This window comes from Xyrauchen texanus, chromosome 17, assembly GCF_025860055.1.
Source record: "Xyrauchen texanus isolate HMW12.3.18 chromosome 17, RBS_HiC_50CHRs, whole genome shotgun sequence".
In the NCBI taxonomy this organism is placed as follows: Eukaryota; Metazoa; Chordata; class Actinopteri; order Cypriniformes; family Catostomidae; genus Xyrauchen; species Xyrauchen texanus.
Window position 1 is genome coordinate 19,955,948 of NC_068292.1, and position 26,597 is coordinate 19,982,544.

At 45.6% G+C, this 26,597-nt stretch overlaps 1 protein-coding gene across 1 annotated transcript in view; it reads left to right on the forward strand.

Annotated features, from left to right (window-relative positions):
- Positions 1–26,597, forward strand: part of LOC127658142 (integrin alpha-10-like) — a 65,068-nt gene that overhangs the window by 20,248 nt on the left and 18,223 nt on the right. Inside the window, exons 8-9 of the mRNA XM_052147261.1 lie at positions 1,518–1,666; positions 22,165–22,315. Of these exons, the coding sequence (XP_052003221.1) occupies positions 1,518–1,666; positions 22,165–22,315 (300 nt within the window). The remainder of the gene's footprint in view (positions 1–1,517; positions 1,667–22,164; positions 22,316–26,597) is intronic.

Below are 26,597 nucleotides of genomic sequence, written 5' to 3' on the forward strand. Positions count from 1 at the left end.
CAGGTAGGTTACCAGTTTTTACAGTACTAGCAGAATCTGCTACAGCTTTGTATGTACCTTATCTCTGAAATGCTCAAATAAATAAAATGAGGAAACATTTAGTAAAAGATTTTTTAAAGCTTTTTCTTATAAAGACACAAATGCCAAATACGATTCAAACTGATGTTGCTCTATAACAGGTCTTTTATATCACAAAATCTTTGCTCTAACACTGTGTACTCTTATAAGTAGCAGAGACATAACTGAAATTCTGACAGATGTGTAGACCTGCCTTCTAACCTTAAATGCTCTCAGCAGCCGCTCTAACACAGAACTAGTTGTGATGCATTGCGCTGGTATGAGCGAGTGTGTGTAACACAGCCGCAAGCCATTCTCAGAGTGAACTGAGCCCAAACTGAAACAGTGCTGGCAATATTAATGTGCACAGACAGAAATGGTTTCTAGAGGAGAAGAATACATGGGACAGAGACAGAGTTAGAGATTATTTGTGTGAAACAAGAAAAAAAGTAAGAGAGAGAGGTGTGCTGATTGATGTGTGGATGAAAGAGAGAGAAGAAGAATAGATTAATATGTGTATACATCTGAGTTGCTGTCATGTGTTTTGTCAATGTTAGTTATTTAATGTGGTAGGCAGGCTGAGGGCAACAGGAGGTAAAATGAAATTCCTCTGGTTTGTGGAGTCTTTCTTGCTCTGGCAGCTTTCGACCTTCATGTGTTTTGTTGGTGGGGCAGAGTGCATAGTAGAGATGCCAATCTCCTTCTCATTCTAGAGTTATTCACTCTAAATCATACAGCAGCAGTAATGTGTGCAGAGCAAATGACCACAAATATTTCTTAGACTTTTGTCTTTTAAAAGGTAAATTGTTAATTTTTCAATTGTTAATGCTAGAATTTTACAGCATGCAGTTTAGTAGCAGCCACCCTAAACTGTAACATAACAGACACATAAACTAAACAGTGCTTTACTTGTTAAATATTAATGCGCTTTGTACAGTTGGAGATACATTCATATGCTGTATTTAGTTTCAGCGTCTGAAACATGTTAACTGGAGAGATCAGAGACTATTATTATAAATTATTATTATTATTAACGTCATTAAAATGCAAAAACCCCAAATTAACTACTAACCCTGGGTAAAGTATGATAACCTAGGGTTACATTTTCCATGGTGTTTGATGGCCCTAAAATAACAATTCACACAAAAGTGTGAAGAGCACAAAATAACTTTTGATTTTGACAATTATGTCCCCATTGGTCAAATAAACAACTATCCCCACCCCAGAATCATGCCATTGTATGAGCCAATGTTGCTTTATTGGGCTACTTAAATAAGCAGAGCAATATTTTTATATTGCCATAAATGAGTGTTTACACTTTTGAAGAAATCAACCTTTTACTGTAATTGCTTTCTAGTGTCTTTTCATATTAAACTGGGATAGGATAAAGTATTTTAACGTTGAAAAATGACACATATAATCATTAACTTTAAATACTGTGTGTGACTATGGGTGTGCAGGTGGGCGTTCTACAGTACGGGGAGATCTCAGTCCACGAGTGGTCTCTCAAGGACCATCAGACAAAACAGAATGTGGTGGAAGCGGCTAAGAACATCAGTCGTCAGGGGGGACGAGAGACCCGTACTGCGTACGCCATCCAAATGGCCTGGTATGATGACCCACCACTCTCTCAAACTCAAAACTAACCTAGTCCAGCCCTCTGTCTCTCACCAAAGTCTCACCCACCAAAGTGTATTTCTATATGTACAGTTTACCATTTTCTTGATCCCACCACATCCAGAGATAATGTAAAGTCTAGCACACTTGAGTCTGTCTGGACAATACTGCCTTTGTGTTTGTGTTGATGCTTTGAAGGTGCTTCCTCATAACTGTGGTTCCATTTCCTCCCCAGAGACTTCAGTGTATGAGCAGAAATATGTTTAAAGAGACTCATAATCATTGTTCTCTGTGTCCCATTCATACTCTGTCCATTCCTGTAATGTCTGCTTCTGCTATTCTTCATTATGATGTCTCAATATTGAATCCTTCCAACACAAACATACATACATGCCCATGTGAGACACTAACCATAGCTGGCACTTGCTGACCGCAAAAGCAAAGGCTCACAAACTGAAATTCTACCCAGATTTACTTTGAATGCAGGAGATATTCTTATCTGAAAATGAGGAAATTCCTAAAAATACTTTCTCCTCTTTTTCTAAAGGAAAAGTTAATTCTAATATGAACATTTTGTCATCATTTACTCACCCGTATGTTGTTTCAAACCCGTAAGACTTTCTTTGACCTGTGGAATACAAAAGGAGGAATTTTAAAGTATTTTCCATTCACTGATATAGTGACTCACATTAAAGCTTAAAAAGCAGCTCAAGTTTCCTGATGGCATATGACTGATGGTTATGGTAAGAAACAATCCAAATTATAAATTTCACAGAGAAAATCATATGAGCATTGCATTGTTTTTAGCCACAATGAATAGCTTCTCTCATAGCGCTCTTGAACGGCAAACAGCCATCAAGATTTTTCACTGAAAATGACAAAAAAGATTTTTGAAAATAAAATGTCTTACCAAAACCTATTGTTTGCATTCAAAAGACTTGGAATTTGATGCACACGTTGCATGGACTACTTTTATTATACAATTGCATTCTTTTCTAAGCTTGAAAATTAATCTCTATCTACTTCAATTGTACTGAAACAATAGACTGTGATTTTCATTAAAACATCTCCTTTGTTGTTCCATCCTCACATTGTTTCATACAGGTTTGGAACAACTCGAGAATTATGACAGAATTATTTATGACAGAATTTTCTGAACCTCAAGTGTGTACGAATTCAGTGTGTACTGACAAATTGCTTGTCATTGGAAACTTGTTGCATTTGCACCGATTTAGGGGGCTATGATGTAAGTCAAGCAATACATTTAAAAGGTGCACTCAGTAAGTTTTTGTTTATGTTGGTGAATATGGCAGTCGTCTTGGACACACACACCTAGTGGCAGGGATTCAGCATCATTCAAACGATTCATTTAATGATCCTTTCAATAATTGAAGATTCAAATAATTAATAGTTTGAATCAAACGTATAATTTAATCCATATAATCCAAATAACAGGGCAATTACTGAGATTAAGCGAGTAGAAGGTGGTGGTGGCGTAGTGGCTAAAGCACAGGGCTGTTAATCAGAAGGTTGCAGGTTCTAACCCCATGACCACCACCATTGTGTCCTTGAGCAAGGCACTTAACTCCAGGTTGTTCTGGGGGGATTGTCCCTGTAATAATTGCACTGTAAGTTGCTTAGGATAAAAGTGTCTGCCAAATGCATAAATATAAATATATATAACCCTCATGTGGGGACCCTATCCATACATAAACAGCTTTTAATACAACTGATAAGAGTAAAGTCTTCATCTCATGTGAGTGGTCATGGATTTGCACAGATGTCTCAAAATTACTATTCAATTCTGGAGTAAAACTTGAGTAAAACTTTTTTTAATAAGGAAAAAATACTAAGTGCACCTTTAAAGAGCCATATCATATTCCATGCTATTTTGAAATAAAAACAACAGCAACACAAACTCCCTTACCAAGTCCACCCAAACCATATATTGAAATTACAAAACTGCAAAAATGGGGTCATTCAGAGATCTTCATGTTTGTTATATCACAATCATGAGAATTTTACATTAGCGTATTAATGGGAAAACAACATTGAACATTGACATGATGAACTATGACAGTATGCAGAGGTGAGCCAATTACAGAGGATATTTACATACAGAAGTCTTAAAGGTAGGGAACAATGGGGTTAAAGGCCCTGCGGAGTAAAAGGCTCCATTGATTTTATTTTCTCCCAAAACATTCAATCGCAACAAAAATTGCCACAGTATTTTCCTAAACACTTCACTATACACTGGTTTAACAATTTGTTAAACAATGAAATGAGGAAAATCTGCATACTGTTTTATTCTCCCCTTTTATTAATAAAACAAAAACAATAACAGCAACATTTCAATCAGAGAGATCTTCCTCAGGCACACATCAATAGGCAGCACTTTATTAAATATCCTGGATTCAAACACACCTCTCAGAAATATTCAGTGAGTCACGTTTTAAATACAATGCAGTCATTTGAATAGAAACATTTACAGTAATAGAAAAAATTGGGACATAGGTCAGCATTAAACATATACAGGTACAAGAAATAAATCTCATCCAATATTCTCAGTAAATCAAAGAAATGGATAGATATCAAAATCCAAATGCATGCCCTTAGGATACTGTTAGGCATACCTCGTCTTGTTTCATTGTTCCCTCTTGTTTGCCATTTTTGTCAGTTTTTGCATTCCATAGTTTTCACTTTTGTCCCGTATGTAACTCCATAGTCTCTTTGTTAGCGTTCGTGTTTTCCGTCATTGCTTTCACCTGTCCCTCGTTAACTTGCCACTTGCCTCTGTTTCTTCCCTCGTTATCTTGTTTGGTGTTCTGTTTGTTCATTGGCCCCTTAGTTCTATGTTCATGTATATATACCCTGGTTTTTGGTTCAGTCCTTGTCTATCGTTGAATGTTGTTACCCTGGTATGTGTTCCCTGCCCGTTTTCTCAGTTTTGTTTTCATCGTGTGTTCAGTGTTATGTTCATTTCCCCATTGAGGGTTTTCCTTTGTGTTTCTTGATTGCCTAAGTTAATAAAAGTAAGTTTGCATTTAGATCTGCTTTCCTCGTCTGCCTCCATTCGTAACAGAACGATAGACCGCCAAATATGGATCTAGCAGCTTTTTTTATGGAACTGGCCCAGGCGGATCTGACCTACCGCGAGTACTCCCACTTTTTTTCCACTGTTGCCATCCACACCGGCTTTGACGACACATGCCTGAAGACCATCTACCGGCTCGGGCTACCAAGACACCGGCAGAGGGAATTGCCGGACCCCGGAGACCTCACGTGGATGGAGTATGTGAGTCTGGTCTTGAGGGAGCTCGCTACCGGGAGCCACCTCTCGATCCCGGTTTCGCCTCTGGGCTTTCCGTGCGGCCACGCCAACGAGCCAGCTGCCAGCTTCATCCGCCGGAGGAGGAAAAGAAGAAAGGCTTCTGCTCCCCAGTCTCCGCCTGCCACGGTCAGCGAGCCAGCGCCTACGCCTGCCACGGTCAGCGAGCCAGCACCTACGCCTGCCACGGTCGGCGAGCCTGCGCCTACGCCTGCCACGGTCGGCGAGCCTGCGCCTACGCCTGCCACGGTCGGCGAGCCTGCGCCTACGCCTGCCACGGTCGGCGAGCCTGCGCCTGCGGCCCCTGCCATCCCTGAGCCAGCACCTGCGGCCTCGGCCGTCCCTGAGCCAGCGCCAGTGGCCTCGACCGTCCATGAGCCAGCGCCAGTAGCCATGACCGTCCAAGAGCCAGCGCCAGTAGCCATGACCGTCCAAGCCCCAGCGCCAGTCGCCATGACCGTCCAAGAGCCAATACCCCCCGAGCTTTCCAGAGCTCCGCCTTCCGAGCTTTCCAGAGCTCCGCCTTCCGAGCTTTCCAGAGCTCCGCCTTCCGAGCTTTCCAGAGCTCCGCCTTCCGAGCTTTCCAGAGCGCCGCCCTCCGAGCTTCCTAGAACCCTGTCTTCCGAGCTTCCTGAGCTTTCCAGAGCTCCGCCTTCCGAGCTTTCCAGAGCTCCGCCCTCCGAGCTTCCCAGAGCTCCACCCTCCGAGCTTCCCAGAGCTCCTCACTCCGAGCTTCCCAGAGCTCCACCTCTCAAGCCTCTCGAGCCTTCCAGGGCTCCGCCCCTCTAGCCTCTCGAGCCTTCTACGGCCCTTCTCCCCGAGCCTCCTGTGGCTCCGCCTCCAGAGCCTCCTACGGCTCCACCTTTCGAGCCTCCTACAGCTCTGCTCCCAGAGACTTCTGAGCTTTCCAGGGCTCCGCCCCTCAAGCCTCCCGAGCCTCCTACGGCTCCGCCTCCCGAGCCTCCTATGGCTCCACCTCCCGAGCCTCCTATGGCTCTGCTCCCAGAGACTTCTGAGCTTTCTAGGGCTCCACCTCTCGAGTGTCCTACGGCTCCGCCTCCAGAGCCTCCTATGGCTCCACCTCCAGAGCCTCCTACGGCTCCGCTCCGAGCCTCCTACGGCTCTGCTTCCCGAGCCTCCTACGGCTCCGCTTCCCGAGCCTCCTACGGCTCTGCCTCCAGAGCCTTCCAGGTCTCCGCCTCTAGGGCCTTCTCCCAGGGCCCCTGACCCTGTTCCTGATCTGTGGCCTCCGCCCAGGCCTCCTGACCCAGCCCCTGTCCTGTGGCCTCCTCCCAGGGCCCCTGACCTGTGGCCTCCGCCCAGGCCTCCTGACCCGGCCCCTGTCCTGTGGCCTCCTCCCAGGGCCCCTGACCCTGTTCCTGACCTGTGGCCTCCTCCCAGGCCTCCTGACCCGGCCCCTGTCCTATGGCCTCCTCCCAGGCCTCCTGACCCTGTTCCCGTCTTGTGGCCTCCCCCCAGGGCCCCTGACCCAGTCCCTGTCCTGTGGCCTCCTCCCAGGCCTCCTGACCCTGTTCCCGTCCTGTGGCCTCCTCCCAGGCCTCCTGACCCGGCCCCTGTCCTGTGGCCTCCTCCCAGGGCCCCTGACCCTGTTCCTGACCTGTGGCCTCCTCCCAGGCCTCCTGACCCGGCCCCTGTCCTATGGCCTCCTCCCAGGCCTCCTGACCCTGTTCCCGTCTTGTGGCCTCCCCCCAGGGCCCCTGACCCAGTCCCTGTCCTGTGGCCTCCTCCCAGGCCTCCTGACCCTGTTCCCATCCTGTGGCCTCCTCCCAGGCCTCCTGACCCAGTCCCTGTCCTGTGGCCTCCTCCCAGGCCTCCTGACCCGGTCCCTGTCCTATGGCCTCCTCCCAGGCCTCCTGACCCTGTTCCCGTCCTGTGGCCTCCTCCCAGGCCTCCTGACCGAGTCCCTGTTCTGTGGCATCCTCCCAGGCCTCCTGACCCGGCGCCTGTCCTGTGGTCTCCTCCCAGGCCTCCTGATCCTGTTCCCGTCCTGTGGCCTCCTCCCAGGCCTCCTGACCGAGTCCCTGTTCTGTGGCCTCCTCCCAGGCCTCCTGACCCGGCGCCTGTCCTGTGGTCTCCTCCCAGGCCTCCTGACCCTGTTCCCGTCCTGTGGCCTCCCCCCAGGCCTCCTGACCCGGCCCCTGTCCTGTGGCCTCCTCCCAGAGCCCCTGACCCTGTTCCAGCCCTGTGGCCCCCTCCCAGGCCTCCTGACCCTGTTCCCGTCCTGTGGCCTCCTCCCAGGCCTCCTGACCCAGTCCCTGTCCTGTGGCCTCCTCCCAGGCCTCCTGACCCTGTTCCAGTCCTGTGGCCTCCTCCCAGGCCTCCTGACCCGGTCCCTGTCCTGTGGCCTCTTCCCAGGGCCCCTGACCCAGTCCCTGTCCAGTGGCCTCCTCCCAGGTCCCCCAAACCGGTCCTTGCCCTGTGGCCAGCTACAAGGCCTCCTGAACCTATCCTTGCCCTGTGGCCAGCTCCCAGACATCCCGAACCTACCCTTGCCCTGTGGCCAGCTCCCAGACCACCTGAACCTGTCCTTACCCTCTGTGCCCCCCAGGACTCCCTGCCTGCCCTCTGTGCCCCTTTGGACTTCCTGCCTGCCCTTTGTGCCCTCCTGGACCTCCTGCCTGCCCTCTGTGCCCCCCTGAACTTCCTGCCTGCCCTCTGTGCCCCCCTGAACTTCCTGCCTGCCCTCTGTGCCCCCTTGGACTTCCTGCCTGCTCTCGTGCCCCCCTGGTCTGCCCGTCTGCTCCTGGTGTTTTTTTTTAAATTTTATTATTTGTTTCTTTTATTTATTTCGGATCGTCTGGAATCCGATCCTTGTGGGGGGGCTCTGTTAGGCATACCTTGTCTTGTTTCATTGTTCCCTCTTGTTTGCCATTTTTGTCACTTTTTGCATTCCATAGTTTTCACTTTTGTCCCGTATGTAACTCCATATTCTCTTTGTTAGCGTTCGTGTTCTCTTACGAGAGGTTCTCTCGTATTGCGTAAGCTAGCTTACGCTACGGGGAAAGATTCATCTTTTCTGAGATATTGAAGCCAAAAAATTATCCTTAATTTTTGTATCCATTGTCAACACAGTGCGGCAGCTGCAGACCTTGAGCGGGCTAGCTAGCGAGCTCATAGGTTGCTCTGCGGCAACTGCTGCAGCCTATAGACGAGCTTGGGCGAACTCGCATCCAGTGAGAGGCGTCCGCGCGCTCACTGCATCAAAGCCCGCCAAAATGGGCGTGGAACCCTGATTTTCATCTCTTCAGCGAAGCTCTTCGCATCGCTGACCTGGAAGCCGTGTCGCCGTTCGAGGGGCATCAAGCAAGCGTGGACAGCGCTAGAAGAAGCCGGCTGTCTCAGCCACCTTCAGCCATCCTGCGAGCTACGCCATCCGACGACGTATCCTTTTATTCAGCAAGCTAGTTCTCACGAACTATTCACAAAAGAGTACGAGCGTCTTTTTCAAGATGCCTCGCTCCACTTGCGCCTCATGTCACGCCCTTCTCAGCACAGGAGACCGCCACATCATCTGCGCTCTCTGCCTGGGACTGGGGCACGCAGAGCTCGCCCTCACTGAGGGCGGATGCGATTTCTGCGAGGAGCTACCGATGTCGACCCTGCGGGCTCGACTCGAAGCGCTCAAAGCAGAAACCGCCGCGCCGCCTTACCTTCAGCCGCTCACAAAGGCTGCCGGAAACTGTGGTTGAAGCGACTGCCTCGCCGGAGCCTCTCCCTCGAGCATCGCTTTCACCCTCCCCGCCCCCCCGGGACGCACATTTGCCGCCGAGCGGCCGCACTGCTGCCATCTCGGATGACGAGGCGGAGGATAAGGGCCGCTGTTCCATCATGGCTTCGGACAGCGAGGAGTGGTCAGGCTCCCAAGCCTCCTCCTCGGCCCAGGAATCCAGCAGGACCCGCGCCGAGTCGAAGGGAGTTAACACGCCTCCTCACACAGGCCGTCGACCGCCTCGGGCTCGAGTGGTCACCGCCCCTGAGCAGGCACCCAACAGACTTCGATGGCTGCTTTCTTCAAAGCCATCGCCGCTCTACACCAGCGGCCGGGCGCTCACTTCCTGCCGGAATTACACACGGAGCTTGCAAAGTGCGTGGAGCGCTCCTTTTCAGCCAGGTCCCGTTCCCACGTCTCCACCTCTCTCACATCGGTGGACGGCGCCACTGAGAGAGGCTACTCCTCCATCCCCCCGGTCAAGGACTCGGTAGCAGCACACCTTTGTCCGCCCTCCGCGAGATGGCGTTCCAAGCCTGTGCTCCCGTCTAAGGCCTGCAGAGCGACTTCCGCCTATGTTGGCCGCGCCTATTCCGCTGCCGGCCAAGCCGCATCTGCTCTGCACTCAATGGCCGTTTTACAGATCCTACAAGCAGACCTTCTTCGGGAGTGGGATGAGAAAGGCAGGCACCCAGAGGCTGTTACTGATCTACAAAGCGCGACAGACCTCGCCCTTCGCGCTACCAAAGCTGCAGCCCAAGCTCTAGGGAAGTGCATGGCCTCGCTGACTGTGACCGAGAGACACTTGTCGCTAACACTAGCCGACAGGGGAGAAGCAGAGCGCTCCACGTTCCTCAACGCACCGCTCTCTCCGACCGGTCTCTTCGGCTCCGCGGTGAGTGGCATTGTTGACCGCTTCTCAGAAGTCCAGAAAGCCACCCAAGCCATGAACCTCTTCCTGCCGCGTCGCGCTAAGCTCCTCTGCAGGCCGCTCACGTGATCAGCCTCCTGCACGAGCCTCTTCACAGCGCCCAGTTCAACAAACTCAGACTTCTCAGCGTCGACAGGGCGGCCGCCCTCGATCAGCGCTCAGACAGCCGCCGCAGACCGCCGCCCCGCGGGCCTCGATCTAAGGTAACCCTGAAACCCGAGCAGCCGAAGTCTTCCTAACTGTGTTGAACAAGCGGCGGCTCAGTCCGCCACGCGGCGGACCACCGTCAAAGCTTAGCCCCTGTCAGTCCCCTTCTCTCAGGCTACTGCAGTGGTGAATTTAGCAGCCAACAAGCCGGTGACACTGCCCGCTTGCCTGCACTCAAACGCCGTTTTCACGGCGACCCAAATAAATCTTGTAAAGAGCAAACATGTCTTATGTGTAGAAAATGTGCCCACAACCCAGTGTTCACCCCTACACACAAGCATAACACATCCCGTGCCCCTATCAGAGCACGCTCTCATAAAGCGATTCACGAACCGCTCGGCGTCAGAGTCAATGAAGGCCCACAAATGCATCGCGCGCCCATTCTCTGGCAGCTCTGTCACACGACCAGCCCTATGTGTAGAAAATGTGCCCACAATCCAGTGTTCACCTCTACACACAAGCACTGCATGTCTCGTGTCCCCACCAGAGCACGCTCACATAAAGCGATTCACGAACCGCTCGGCGCTAGAGTCAATAAATGCGCCCACGAATACGTCGCGCGCCCATTCTCTGCCGGCTCTGTTACACGGCCAGCAAACATTCCTCTGTGTGTAAATCCCGTGCCCATGACTATGCTTGCGCATCACGTAACAGATGTGACTCTTTCCCCATTCATTCCAATTGGGAAGTCACTCACAAAACAGCCTGTTCATGCTGTCTGCGAGCAATCATGCATAAACACACTAAACGCGCTCACACATTTTGTTCAGCTCTGTGTCGCGGCAATCAGAGCGAATTGGCCATTCACCCTCTAGCGTTACGCTTCAAAGCGTGGGAAGCTATTCCAGGGATATCCAAGTGGGTGTTAAGCACAATACAACAGGGCTATTTGCTACAGTTCGATCGCCGCCCTCCTCGCTTCAGAGCTGGCTCGAAACCACTGTGAACACGGAAGCTTAGCGTGCATGCTTCGTTCAGAAATAGCAAGCCTTCTGTGCAAACGGGCCATAGAGAATGTGCCACCCTCTCTGAGCGAGTCGGGGCTTTACAGCCGTTATTTTCTTGTTCCCAAGAAAGACGGCGGCCTCAGACCCATATTAGATCTCAGGGTTTTGAACAAGGTGCTTGCAAAAGACCGTTCAAAATGCTTACAATCAGGAAACTCCTCGCGCATGATGCGCCAGGGATTGGTTTATTTCTCTCGATCTGAAAGATGCATACTTTCAGATTCAGATAAATCCCGTCACAGGCCATTCTTGAGATTAGCCTCGGCGGCCAGGTTTATCAATACACCGTCCTTCAGTTCGGCCTGTCCTTAGCACCCCGTACTTTCACGAAGTGCATGGATGCGGCGCTCGCACCCCTGTGGAGTCAGGGTTTGCGAATTTTTAACTATTTGGACGACTGGCTGATTATGGCACAGTCACATATGGAGCTTCTGTCTCACAGAGCAGTTCTCCTCAGCCATCTGAACAGTTTGGGTCTTGCAGTCAATTGGACCAAGAGCTCACTACAGCCCAGTCAGACAATTTCCTTCCTTGGAATAGAACTAGACTCCGTGGCAATGACGGCTTGCTTATCTACACAGCGTGCGTGCCGTGTTCAGCGACTAGCCGCATCTTTTCAGATGAACAGCCTCACGCCTCTGAAGAAATTCCAGAGAGTGCTAGGTTACATGGCCTCAGCCGCAGCAGTACTTCAGCTGGGTTTACTGCACATGTGCCCGCTTCAGCATTGGCTAAACACCCGGCGTCTCGCCGGGCTTGGGCCACAGGCCGCCAGCCCATCAAGGTGACTCAGACCTGTATTTCAGCTCTGCAGCCCTGGACAGTGGCCGAATGGTATCAGCGGGGAGTGACAATGGGAGCTGTATCTCGCCGAAAAGTCATCTCGACAGACGCGTCCAACACGGGTTGGAGCGCGGTCTCGCGAGGGCTCTCCGATTTTCAGCCTATGGTCAGTTCAGGAAAAGCTCCTTCACATAAATTGTCTGGAAATGATAGCAGTCGAGTGCGCGCTCGTCGCTTTCTCCCGGTCATTCAGGGTCACCGCGTCCTGGTCCGTTCGGACAACAGATCTGTGGTATCCTACCTAAACCGTCAGGGCGGTGTCAGATCCAGGAACCTATTCCATCTGGCCGAAGCGCATACTGAGTTGGTCCCAGTGCCACCTGCGCTCGCTGAGGGCGACGCTGCGTGCCAGGCCACCTGAGCGACGGCCCGGACAGACTGTCCAGAGACAATATTCCCCCAGGGGAATGGTCCCTGCATGCTCAAACAGTCCAGACATTATGGCACCTATTCAGCAGAGCAGAGATAGACCTCTTTAGCGTCCAAAGAGAACTCTCACTGCCCAATATTTTTCTAAGCGAGGGCCAGCTGGCCCAGGACTGGCCCAGGCGCCCGGCTTTACGCCTTCCCTCCCGTCTCGCTATTGCCACAGGTAATGCAGAGGATCAGGAAGCGCATCACTCGGTGCTCCTCATAGCCCGCGTTGGGAGAATCAGACATGGTTCCCGGAGCTTACGCAGCTGTCACTGACAGCGCCGTGGCCCATCCCAGTGAGAGCAGATCTCCTCTCTCAAGCTCGCGGCACAATCTGGCATCCCCACCCAGAGCTGGGGCTGCATGCGTGGGTGATCAGCGACTACCCGTCGCTCTGCCAGAAGGAGTAATAAACACCATCATACACGCTAGAGCCCCTTCCACGAGAAGACTCTATGCGTCAAAATGGTCTGTGTTCTCAAAATGGTGCACCGACAGAGACCTGGACCCGCGGACATGTGGGGTGTACGTCAGCTGCTCGTATTTCTACAAGAGCTGCTGGATAAGGGCAGATCCCCATCCACGCTCAAAGTGTATGTGGCGGCCGTTGCGGCGTTACGCTGAACCCCTGCATGGCCAGTCATGGGGTAAAAGCGAGCTGGTCATCTGCTTCCTCAGGGGAGCTAGAAGGATGAACCCCGCGCCCCCATCGGTTCCTATCTGGGATCTTTCTATAGTTCTCGAAACTATGAAAGCCCCCTTTCGAACCACTTCAATCCGTGGATTTGAAATACCTTTCACTCAAAACCGTTTTCTGACTGCCCTGTCATCAGTCAAGCGTGTGGGAGACCTTCACACGCTGTCTGTCAGCCTGCGTGTCTTGAGTTTGGACCAAGTGACTCCAAGGTCATTTTAAAGCCTAGACACGGCTATGTTCCCAAGGTGATCGGTACTCCTTTCAGAGCACAGGTCATTTCCCTATCGGCGCTGCCAGCATCCGATAGCGAATCGCGACGCCAATCTCCTTTGCCCGGTCAGAGCACTGAGATTGTATACTGCGCGCTCCGCCGCTTTCAGGCGCTCTGAGCAGCTTTTCGTTTCGTTCGGGGCGCGCAAAGGTCTCGCGCCTCGAAACAGACACTATCTAGATGGATAGTGGACGCTATTGCTGCTGCATAAGCGTCAAAAGACCTGCCATGCCCGTTGGGCATTAGGGCTCACTCCACTAGAGGCATGGCATCCTCGTGGGCATGGTCCAGCGGGATTTCCATTCACGACATATGTGTGGCAGCGGGATGGACTTCCCCCTCCACCTTTGTCAGATTTTACAATATGGAAGTTCGGTTACCTAACGTAACCTCGGTTCTCTCTAGATGAGGGAACGAGTATTGCGTAGCTGGCCGTGCTCGCGCCATGAGCGACTTTTCGCTTCAGTCAATGAAAACCAGGGTTCCAGCCTACGAACTACGCTTATATGCACTCAAGTCACTCCCATTTTGGCGGGCTTTGATGCAGTGAGCGCGCCGACGCCTCTCATTGGATGCGAGTTCGCCCAAGCTCGTCTATAGGCTGCAGCAGTTGCCGCAGAGCAACCTATGAGCTCGCTAGCTAGCCCGCTCAAGGTCTGCAGCTGCCGTACTGCTTTGACAATGGATACAAAAATTAAGGATAATTTTTTGGCTTCAATATCTCAGAAAAGATGAATCTTTCCCCGTAGCGTAAGCTAGCTTACGCAATACTCGTTCCCTCATCTAGAGAGAACCGAGGTTACGTTAGGTAACCGATACGTTTTCCGTCATTGCTTTCACCTGTCCCTCGTTAACTTGCCACTTGCCTCTGTTTCTTCCCTCGTTATCTTGTTTGGTGTTCTGTTTGTTCATTGGCCCCTTAGTTCTATGTTCATGTATATATACCCTGGTTTTTGGTTCAGTCCTTGTCTATCGTTGAATGTTGTTAGCCTGGTATGTGTTCCTGCCCGTTTTCTCAGTTTTGTTTTCATCGTGTGTTCAGTGTTATGTTCATTTCCCCATTGAAGTTAATAACAGTAAGTTTGCATTTAGATCCACTCTCCTCGTCTGCCTCCATTCGTAACAGATACAGAGTGCTAAGTTTATTAATATAATAGGCCTCTCTTTTTAATAAAATGTTATTGACATCAACACCTCTTCTGGGTGATTTGGCATGTTCAATACCAATGTACTGGAGTGTTGAAGATTATGTTTTTTCAAATTAAAATGAACTGCTACAAGGTTTCTTTGATTAAATACAAAAATTTTCCGCAATCCTTGTATTAAAGCGCGTTGTGTTTTTTCAGTGTAGGCTAACCCACAAGGACATTTAATCATGTAAATGACATTTTTAGTGGTACATGTGAAGAAACCTCAATGATTTGCCTAAATGAGGATGAGAAAACACATTGGCTCAATAGACGATTAGAAACAAGTTGGTCGGTCCACAGGAACATTAGCTCTCACAACAAACTTAAGCACATTAGTGGGACGTTTATATACAAATCTAGGTGACTCTCCAAAAACATAATTAAGTGCAGGATCAGATTTTAAAATGTACCAATGTTTGTTTAAAAGTTTCTTTAGATCTGAACAAATGGGAGACTATTGAAAGGAGAACTGGTCGACCCCTAATGTGAATCATGATGATATGAAGAAGCAGCTAAAAAACTTAAACAGTAAAGAGTCTAGATTTTTTTTCTACATGCTATCACTCTAAATAATTATCTTCGAAACAACAGAATTCCTTGGGGTCTCCGAATACAGAAATCACCCACTATTGGAAACGACAACCCTGATATTTGTGAACGCTGTTGTGAAATTATCAACAAAAGCTCTTTTGATCTAAAGATCTTGCTAATTCAAGAAACGACTAGCCAGCTTGAAAAGTATTTGCCAACGCATACGGGAGACACTTTGGAGAAGGATTGTATTGATATGGAGAAACTAAAAGACTTGGAGCGTGATCAATATAAAGACAAGTTTGAAACATACACTCACCTAAAGGATTATTAGGAACACCTGTTCAATTTCTCATTAATGCAATTATCTAATCAACCAATCACATGGCAGTTGCTTCAATGCATTTAGGGGTGTGGTCCTGGTCAAGACAATCTCCTGAACTCCAAACTGAATGTCAGAATGGGAAAGAAAGGTGATTTAAGCAATTTTGAGCATGGCATGGTTGTTGGTGCCAGGTAGACGGGCCGGTCTGAGTATTTCACAATCTGCTCAGTTACTGGGATTTTCACGCACAACCATTTCTAGGGTATACAAAGAATGGTGTGAAAAGGGAAAAACATCCAGTATGCTGCAGTCCTGTGGGCGAAAATGCCTTGTTGATGCTAGAGGTCAGAGGAGAATGGGCCAACTGATTCAAGCTGATAGAAGAGCAACTTTGCCTGAAATAACCACTCGTTACAACCGAGGTATGCAGCAAAGCATTTGTGAAGCCACAACATGCACAACCTTGAGGCGGATGGGCTACAACAGCAGAAGACCCCACCGGGTACCACTCATCTCCACTACAAATAGGAAAAAGAGGCTACAATTTGCAAGAGCTCACCAAAATTGGACAGTTGAAGACTGGAAAAATGTTGCCTGGTCTGATGAGTCTCGATTTCTGTTGAAACATTCAGATGGTAGAGTCAGAATATGGCGTAAACAGAATGAGAACATGGATCCATCATGCCTTGTTACCACTGTGCAGGCTGGTGGTGGTGGTGTAATGGTGTGGGGGATGTTTTCTTGGCACACTTTAGGCCCCTTAGTGCCAATTGGGCATCGTTTAAATGACACGGCCTACCTGAGCATTGTTTCTGACCATGTCCATCCCTTATGGCCACCATGTACCCATCCTCTGATGGCTACTTCCAGCAGGATAATGCACCATGTCACAAAGCTCGAACCATTTCAAATTGGTTTCTTGGAACATGACAATGAGTTCACTGTACTAAAATGGCCCCTACAGTCACCAGATCTCAACCCAATAGAGCATCTTTGGGATGTGGTGGAACGGGAGCTTTGTGCCCTGGATGTGCATCCCACAAATCTCCATCAACTGCAAGATGCTATCCTATCAATATGGGCCAACATTTCTAAAGAATGCTTTCAGCACCTTGTTGAATCAATGCCACGTAGAATTAAGGCAGTTCTGAAGGCGAAAGGGGGTCAAACACAGTATTAGTATGGTGTTCCTAATAATCCTTTAGGTGAGTGTAGATCAGAATCATCAAAAAGAGAAAGTTTGAAAGAGATGTAGAGGACTATCGTCTTGGAAGGGTGTACTCTTGGAGGAATGCCCCACCTAGTGATAAAAATGGGAAAAAAATCTTCTCACCCACAAAGATGTCCTTTTCCTTCTATGGATACAGATACTTAATTTCAAAGGTGACAAACATCCAAAGCTAACCCAAGAGAAGGAATGGGAGGAAATGTCTGAGCAAAAAATATCCAATGTGATTAATGTGTCGGACAAATCCATTTCCCCTGCTGGCATAGTTGTTTTGAGTAAGGGTTTTTGCTCCTACAACTGATTGTGATGAATTAAACACCTATTTGTTTACCTTCTAAAAAATTTCAGAACTCTGTGTATCAAAGAATTTTCCACTAATAGATTTAATGCCATTTATTATTTATTTATAATAGTGAAGATTTTTCTACTCCTGATCTTGATTCCCCTTGTGAACTCAAGAGAATAACCACAAACTTTCGAGGTAAATCACCATTTGTTCCTTCCTGGAATAAAAACTTGAAACATATTGTAGTCTTGTAGCGGGGGGTGTTCGAAGAATTTCCAATAAACGTGAGAATAAAGCATTCAACAGTCTAACTTCGGATCAAAGAAAAGCTTCATTGGAATTGAAAAATGATAAAACTGTCAAAAATAAACCAGCAGACAAGTGTGGTCTTATTGTAGTTATGAACTCCCCTGATTAAGACCTAGAAGTGAAGAGACAACAAGTTGTTTTTTTTTTTTTTTTTTTTTTATCAAAAATTGAACTCTAATCCCACAAAGACTTTTAAGACTGAGATTCACGAATACCTTCAACATTGTGTGGATGTAGGTGAGATCACGAAACAGGAGTTTGCTTTCATGAAGGTTGACTACCCGATAACCACAGTTATCTAGTATATACTTCCAAAAATATGTTAAGATCTTAAAAAGAAACTCCTGGAAGGCCTATTATATCTGGAATTGGGTCTCTCACTGAGAAAATGTTGACCTTTGTTGATTATTTTCTAAATCCTGTTGTGTCCTCATTACCCTCCTTTGTAAAAGATTTGATTCATGTGATCAAAATTTTAAAAACCATTGAATTACCTGATGAAACTTTTTTGGTCACTATTGATTTTGAGTGTCTCTAAACCAATATACCACATGAGGGAGGAATTGAGGCAATCGATGTTTTTCTAAGAAACCCACATCAAAATAAAAGTCTGAGCATTGATTGTATGAAAACATTAACTACATTTGTGTTAACAAAAACACATTTCTGATATAAAGATATTTTTTTTTTCTCCAAACCAAAGGTACTGCCATGGTAACACACTCATACATGGACAAAGTTATCATCCCACCCCTCTGAAGCGTAGTTTGCCTATCAGCCATTTTAATCAGATATGTCGTATTTGTTGCTCTAATGGGTCGAATACACAACAAAACATTGATCTGGCAAATAGATTTAGAGAGAGAGAGGTTATAATGAAAACTAAATATAGTCCACTGTTAAGAGATTTGAAAATGAAAATCTGGGACCAGTTGTTCAAAAGTAATCTCATTGGATTTAGGCTAAAGGATTTGATCAAATCTTAAAATGGGTTGTTCAAAAGAAAAAAGCTTCTGAAGTCAGATTAGATAACAAAATCTAATCTTGGTTTTGATCTGGATCAAATCGTCAGTTTGTGATGTTCAAAAGTTTTTAGTAAGATTGGAATACTTATGATCCAAAAAAATAATAATAATTCACTATTAAATCTCTATTACAGTATACTGATCCCAGCAGAAGGGTGGATTTCAACAACAAACATGTAATAACTTTAAAATTGGTAGAAAATACACAGTTTGTATCATGTAATTTTTCTATTTGTTTTTGCCCTTGATTAGTTTAAACATTATAGTGATAAAGTATACAAGTAGAACCATTTTAGTGATAAAGTATACAAGTATGAAGAACACACTGGGATGCCAATTAAGCCTTTCAGTAAAGAGAGGGACATTGCACCTTCTAGCAATGTTGTGCAGTTCCACTAGCAAGTAGTTAAGGCATGCAAAGTACCTTTTGAGGACTCCATCTAAGTGCTCAATTGTACATCTTGTTTTGCAATGAGCAGTGTTGAAACGTGCCTGCTCAGGTGTGTTTGCTGCAAGAAAAGAGGTCATCAGCCATGGTAGGAGTGGTTAGGCACAGTCTCCTAATTTTATGCCATCCGGTCTGCTGTTTGAGCACTCTGTATAGAGCACTCACCCTCAGGATACATGCATCATGGACAGACCCAGGCCACCTCACGGCGCAGTTTATGATGAGGTCAGCACTGCCCATAAGTTGGATGTTGATGCTGTGCCTTCCCTTTCGACTGACATACTCCCACTCCCACTCCCTCTCAGGAGGTGCTTGTATGTGCATATGAGTGCATTCAATAACCCCAATTGTGTTGGGCATTTTTCCTAAAAGAAAAAGCTTGTGCTTGCTCTGGGCAATCTGGTCATCCTTTGGAAATTAAACAAATTGAGTGACTTGGCTCGCCAATGCGATTGACACAGATTTCACCACAGCACTGACAGTGGATTTGTTCACTGCTATATTGTCACCAACAACTTGGTAGAAAGTCCCAGTTGCATAGAAGCGCAGAGAAATGAGGACCTGTTCTTCCACAGCCAGAGCGGGACTCTATCAGGTTCTGCATTGAAGTTTTGGCCTGATAAGGTCTGCAGTGTACTTAATATCAGCATTCCCCAAGCGAGACCAAGCATACAGTTCCTCAGTGGTGTACTGCTCCAGTGGTTTTGTATGCTCAACATACACCCTTTGATTAAATTCTCTCCTTCCAAACTGGTGGTGGTGATGGACAATCCCTGCCATGTCAGTGCCTCTCTGTAAGTCCTCTGAGAAAGGCTGAATAAGACGACAGTGATTGGTCTTTTCAAACACACATCCAGTAAACTTCAATTAGCTGATGTGCTTTGGCTTGTGTTCACTCAATCAAGACCAAGGCCTATAAACTCTACCTTCACTACACCAAAGAGGTGGTACCATGGACTCAAAAGGACCTAATTTCACAATTGCAGAAACCCACACGTTGCTGGAGGGTGTTAGGCACCATTATCTCTCAATAGAAGGAAGTTTTAATTCTACTAAGGGTGGGGAAGATGAAATCACTGAAAATGTGAATGCCATGGGGTGTGGCCAGAAGAGGACAACAGAGCAAGTGAAATTTAGAAGAAAAATCTGAAGACCAGGGCAACAAAGGACCATGCTAATTAAAATACACCCAAACAAGCAACAGGCCCTTTAGGAGAGGTTATTACACAGATGTGGTTCTTGACATTATTCGTGGTAGAATCTCTCAATCTCTGCATTGGATTCAAGATGTTGTTGGGGACAGCGAGTCCACGACTGAAAAGGAAAGTGACACTGATCCTTCTAATGCAGAAGGAGCATTTATTCTGGATCTCAGCCCTGTTATTGAGGAAGCAAATGGATCCTCACTTGTAGAGCCAGTAGTTATTGCCACAGGAGCTCCAAAAAGAGGCCAGAAGCATTCTTTCCCAAACATAGATGATGCCTATAAATCACTTGTTGAACGAAAAACCGAAAGAGCAGAAGAACAGATTTGTCTGGCAGAGGAACAAATCACTCTTACATCGCTCTACAGCATACCAAAGCAAGACTTGAGATCCGACTCCTAAAAGCAGAGCTTCAAAAAGCTGGACTCTCTACAAATGAAGGGCTTTAAATGTTCTTTATTTTGTTAACTATTGGACATTTAGCCTTTTGTTCAAAATATCCTCCATGTATTTGCGAATGATGTATATTTGTTTGTTTGTATTTATTTGTTGTGGTTTATATGAGGGGTCTGACTGTTTAAAAGAAATTGAAAAAGGAAGGGGATGTTTGTATTTTTTTTTTAAATTGTGGCGTTTTCTGTCTCTTCAAATTAAAACACTTAAAGTGACCCCGTGCTGGCTATTCTACCTGTTTTTCTTTACATAAATAGGGTGATCCAATCCAATGTTGCTTGGAAAAACCAACACAAAAGTAAAATGGATTACCTGATCCTGGATAGCAAAACATGGTATTTCTAAATCTGGATCATTCTGATCTAGATTAAACTTTTTTAACAACTGGCCCCAGGAGACATCAGAACTAAAGATTTTAAACAAACATTGGTACAAATCTGATCCTGCTGTTAATGATGATTTTGGAGAGTCACCTAGATCCTAAGGGCATGTATTTGGATTTTTGATATCTACCCATTTCTTTGATTTACTGAGACTTTTGGATGAGATTTGTTTCTTGGTGTCTACTTTGTTTGAATCTCTATGATAATGACCTATGTACTGTTGTTTGTCCCTAATTAATTGTTCACATTGAGTGTGATAGAAAGATTATGAGATAATTGCTTCTGATTGTTAACAGGTGTACACAATGAGGTGTGTGTTTGAAACAACGTTATTTAATGAAGTGCTGCCTATTGATGTGTGCCTGATGAAGATCTCTCTGATCGAGATGCTGTTGTTGCTTTTTATAAATAAATGGGAAGAGTAAAACAGTGTGCACATTTTCCTCATTTTGTTTTCAAACCTTTTGCTTTTATCAGGCACCTGTTGGAGTATTTTTGGATGTGTGTACATGTATCATACTTCATAATCAAGCCTTTATTCTCTCCCTCAAAACATTTTGCGTACTAGCTTCATGGAACAAAACTTCTCTCCACCATTAATACATCCCCTCTTTTTTTTACAGACCACATCAAAAAGTCCATCCATTGCTTTCTTGTCAGTCCCCCTTTTCTTTATCTTGGTTAGTGTGTAAAATCAGAGTGGTATTTTCCTTTTCTTCATTTTATATTTCCCCATCTCATGAAATGGAAATATTTGTGTTCTTTCTATAACCTTTAGCTATTGTTTGCTTTCTCCCCTCACTCCTTTCTATGCCTGAACTGTTATTTTCCTCTCCTCTACTCTCCTCTCTTCTGCTCTCCTCTGCTCTGCTTTTCTCTCCTCTCCTCCGCTTTGCTTTCCTCTCTTCTAAGGACTGCTTTCACTGGATGTAATTAGGCAGAAGGCTGAAGGTTGTTTTTAAACTCTGCACTCTTGCGGGGAGCCACATAGTTATATTTAGCCCGAGTCTGGACAACCACCTGAAAATCACTAAGTTGACTAACACTTGTTGTGCCATACAACTGCTGTTTCACACACAGCAGTTACTTGTGCTACATCGATACAATTTATGTGTGTTTAAGTGTAAGGAGAAATCAAGGATAGTTTTCAGATAGACATGGTTACAGAGAGACAGGCAGACTGATATAAGACCTGAATTTTACAAGACATTTACAGTAATCTCCTGAACAAACATTAAGCCTGATTTTGTTTGTCTTGCTCTGTTATAAAGATATATTACTCCTTTATTAAGGGATTATTTATTTTTCAAACATGAAGTGTGGGTAGGAAATATTGAATGGATTGTCCCTTTTTTGAAAAAGCCTATAACGTTTAGTTTACATAAAAGCCATGAATATTTGCTACTTTTGGTCGGTTGCTGGTGGTATTTGGGGGAGGGACATTCTCATTCCAGAAAAATCTGTGTAGTGCAAGATAAGTCATCAATATTTTATAGTAAATGTGTCTATGTGCTAAAAATCTATTTTGTCAACCGTTCAGAGTACACTATAGCTTAAAGATGGCTTCAAAGCTTAAAGACACTGACTAAAAGTCATAATAGTTCAATTTAGATTTTATGGTGTCTGTAAAATTTCTCTGACTCAAATGTTTTCTCACTCACATCTTTTTCTCTCTCTAGCACAGAAGCCTTCAGTCCAGACAGAGGAGCGAGGGAAGGAGCTACTAAAGTGATGATAGTCGTGACAGATGGAGAATCCCATGATGGTGACGAGCTTACTGAGGCGCTGGCCGAGTGTGAGAAACGTAACATCACCAGATACGCCATAGCTGTGAGTGCAAACACACATTCATAGAATAATTCAACCTGACCCCTGAAGTAGGCTGGAAAAACCTGCAACCCCTCCTAAGAAAACCAGTGAGCATCAGAGCATGTGCCTGAATATTACATCTCCACTTATACTGACCATAATTGGCACTGCTCTATTTTCAGTGTCTCTGCTCAGCTCCACCCGGTTCTCTCGTTTTCTGTCCCTGTTTGAATGATAAAGCTGTCTTCTCTCATTCTTTAAACAATCATAACCACATTATTGCTACTCAAAAATAGACTTAAACAGGGCTCTTTACCATCAGAGGAGTGAACCACACCCTAAACCTTTCTACACCAACACTTTGCCCTTGTGGGTGGGTCAGGGGGTGTACAGCATTCCTTAACCACCTCCCTAAACAAATAACAGCACAAGACAAAAACAAAGATGAAGTGAAGCTGCCACCAAAAGGGTCAAAAATGGAGTGTGGCTTCTATTTAGTTTGCTATAAAACTTTGCTATAATAAAACTTGAAATTTAAAACCGGAGATTTGGCAATTACATTTTTTTTTATAACTAAATAAAGAAAATACAACTTGAAACTTGAAGACTTGTAACTGAAAAATAAGCACTTTCATTTAAATTTCTATTTTTCATTTTACAAAAGTCCCTTATTTGGCTACATACTGAGAGGAGTGTCAATGTAGCTATTCAATGGACTTGTGGCAAATGGCAATGGCTGTCTTGAGTGATTGTACTTTTCTACTGTACTCTATTCATTGGAACAGAGCACAGCATGCTAACCTGCTCCTGAATGAGCCCAAGTTTTCCTCTCTTAGACAAACAGTGCCAGAATGGTGTCCAGATTTGTAGAGTCATCTGGGTAATGTGTCATTCTGAGTTTCCTCAGAGGAACTGTGGAATAAAATTATGACTGCTGGTTTTAATGCCCCACCAACTAAAGCATAGCCTTCATGTTTTTATGTGTTTTATGTTCGTTCTCTCTCTCTCTCTCTCTCTCTTTCTCTCTCTCTCTCTCTCTCTTTCCTGTGAAGAATGAGGGGATGGATGGAAAAGTAAATCACTCACAGGAGAGTACAGAAACAACATCACAAGAATTTCAGCATTGGTCGTGTGGTTCAGCTAGGATATGTTTTAGACATAACAGGATAGAGATGCTGGGAATGTGAGCATTGAGGGTGGTTAAGGGGCTGAGAGTTCAGAACAAGATAATAAGAGTGTGTAAATTAAAGCAAATAAGTCCTATCAAGGAATGATCTTCACACAATATAACATTTACAGTAACTCATCTGTGCTCATGATTAATAATTATGTGACTTGATATTCGCCCAGTAGTCCTAACTGATTTGCTGAAAGGCAGACGTTAAGTAGGTGATTGTCATGGTAGGATTACAAAGATTCTATGCCCCCGCAGATTCCCATCCGGCTGTGGTGACTAATTAGAAACCTTACTGTAACAAGGTATAAGGGAAAGGAGGCGGCAAGAACCGGCTTAACAACATATATAACCATTTAATGATTAACTTAAACAAAAAGACAAACACAAACACATGCCGGGCAGCTGCCCGTAACTCGCTCTCTCCAGAACTTCTGCCTCCGGTGGCCTTTATCCCTCTCGAGGGCTTGAGCAGCCTGATTAGGGGTCGGGTGTGCACCATCACGACCCGGCCCCGCTCTCCTCCCTGACACACCTACAAAATCACTTTATAACGGATGTCATTTTACAGTAACTATGTGTATGACAATTAATGGTTTAAATTATATGTCACAAATCATGTCATTAAATCATAGCTATATTAGTGCTGTATTGGTCTTAAAGTATACATCTTACGTGGCTGGCACAATTTATTAAGTAAGTGCTTGGGGGGGGGGGGCAATTGGAGTGACAATTTAGGGTTTGTTAGCATACAATAACTGATAGATTGACTAAAATTGTAAAACAAAATAACTTACCTTTGAGTTCCTGTGAAGCAGAGCTGTTATGTTTGTACCCTGTAAAAGAGACAAGTGATTAGTTTGAGTTACCACATGTTTTTTGTCGATGAGGAAACAAACTGATGCTGATCTATCAGATGGAGTCAGTGGATGTCATGAAGAAATAAGTTTGTGGTGTGAAAGCACGAGTGAAAAATAAAGCTGAAAATTGCAGTAAGTGGGAAAATGGCTACTATTGGGACAGTGGCGGCATTCAGGGAAAAAAATGGGAAGAAGACCGTGAAATTTTGGAGCATTTTTGTTAGGCAAATGACACTGACAATCCGAGAACTAGAGGGTGATACTGAGTGTGATTGGACCCAAGATTATGGAAAAACAATACAACAGATACTGAGAGACAGACTTTTGTGCGGGATTAATGATGAGTGGATCCAAGGACATTTGTTATCGAAGCATAACTTGACTTCGATAATGCCTTGCAAATTGCACACTCCAGCTAATAAACAGCTATAAAAAGCACTTAATCTAGAATTTACTCCGAATGGTGCTAAAAACAAAAAGTACAGTCTACAGTTATTCATATAACTCTGTACAATTGTGATGAGAGGAATAACATCTCAGAATGCTATTCTGAGATGCGAGTTGGCGCTGTTTTGGTGGCACGAGGGGGACCTACACAATATTAGGCAGGTGGTTTTAATGTTTTGGCTGGTCGGTATATACTGGACAAGTTCTGGGTGCTGCCAAAGTTGGAGTGGAATACCAAATGCAAATGAAAAAGCTGCCTGTTGTGGTAGTGACAGGAGATGGTCCAAATCTACTTGGAAGAGAATGAAAGCAGAGCTGAAATTATCATGGGATCAGATTAAGCATGACTGACAAGTACTTCAAGAACAAACAGAAGAAGACTTGTTTCACAGAGTATTGACAAAAACAGTGAAGTCTTTAAAGATTATTTGGGTACACTGAGAGGAGTGCAAGCTAAAATTCATGTTGTCTCTGATGCTGTACTAATATTTTCCCACCCCAGATCTGTGTCATACTCTCTGCGCACAAAAGTAGATAAGGAAATAAGCCATCCACAAAGAGAGAACATAATCAAGCCGGTGCAGTACACTAACTTGGCTGCCCGAGTGGTTCCGTTTCTGAAAGCTGATGGGTCCATTAGGCTTTATGGTGACAATAAATTGGCTGTAAATAGAGCTGCATCTTTAGAGCAGTACCCGATACCCCACCTTGAAGATCTGTTCGCCACACTCTCTTGTGCAAAAAAGTTATCTCGTTAGACATGAGTCATGCTTTCCAGCAGGTTGTAGTAGATGAAGAGTCGCAGAAATACCTTACTGTGAACACTCATCAAGGTATGTTCACTTACTAGAGGTTACCTTTTGGGGTAGCATTGGCACCAGCCATATTTCAAAGAATCATGGAGGGGCTAATGCAAGGACTCCCCAGAGTATCCATGTATTTAGATGACATCCTGATCACTGATGCTGATACAGCAGAAAATCTGTAAAAAATCTCAAAAAGAAGGTGAAGGCCATAGTGGAGGCACCAGCTCCCACAAATGTGTCAGAGTTAAAAGCCTACCTTGGAATATTGAACTACAATGGAAAATTCTTACCTCACCTGTCAACTCCCCTTGCACCACTTCATGATCTCCTAAATAAAAAGAAGCATTGGGAGTGGAAGTCTGAACAAGAAGAGGCTTTGCAGTATTCCAAAAAGTTGTTGCAGTCTGCCATTGTTCTAGTACATTACTCTGCAGACAAAGATCTCATACTAGCATATGACACATCACCGTACGGTACGTAGTGGGGGCTGTGTTATCTCATATAATGTAAGATGGTAGTGAATGTCCCTTAGTGATTGTGTCCCACACTCTCATGCCTGCAGAGAGAAAGGACCCTGAACTGGATAAAGAAGGACTTGCTGTAGAGTTTGGAGAGCAGAAGTTCTGATCATAAACCTTTGATTTAGCTCTTTAAGAAGAAACCCATACCTCAGATGGGCTCGCAAACAGTGTAGCTCCTAAGTGCCTATGAATTCACCATAGCCTACAAACCTGGAGCAACCCATGCAGATGCATTGAGTAGATTGCCCATTAAGGAGGATATAAAGAAAATCAAAGGAGCCAAAGTGCTTCTGATTTTGGATGTGCTGGAGGATGCACCTATGGATACCATCCAAATCAGACATTGGACTTCACGAGATGTGACAATGTCCAGTGTATGTGAATATCTCCAGCGAGGATGGCCAAAAGAGGTAGATCCTGAATTCCAACCTTCCAGCTCTGTTACACCTCTGGGAGTGACCAGCCATGTCTTGGCTAATTGACATGCGATTAAAA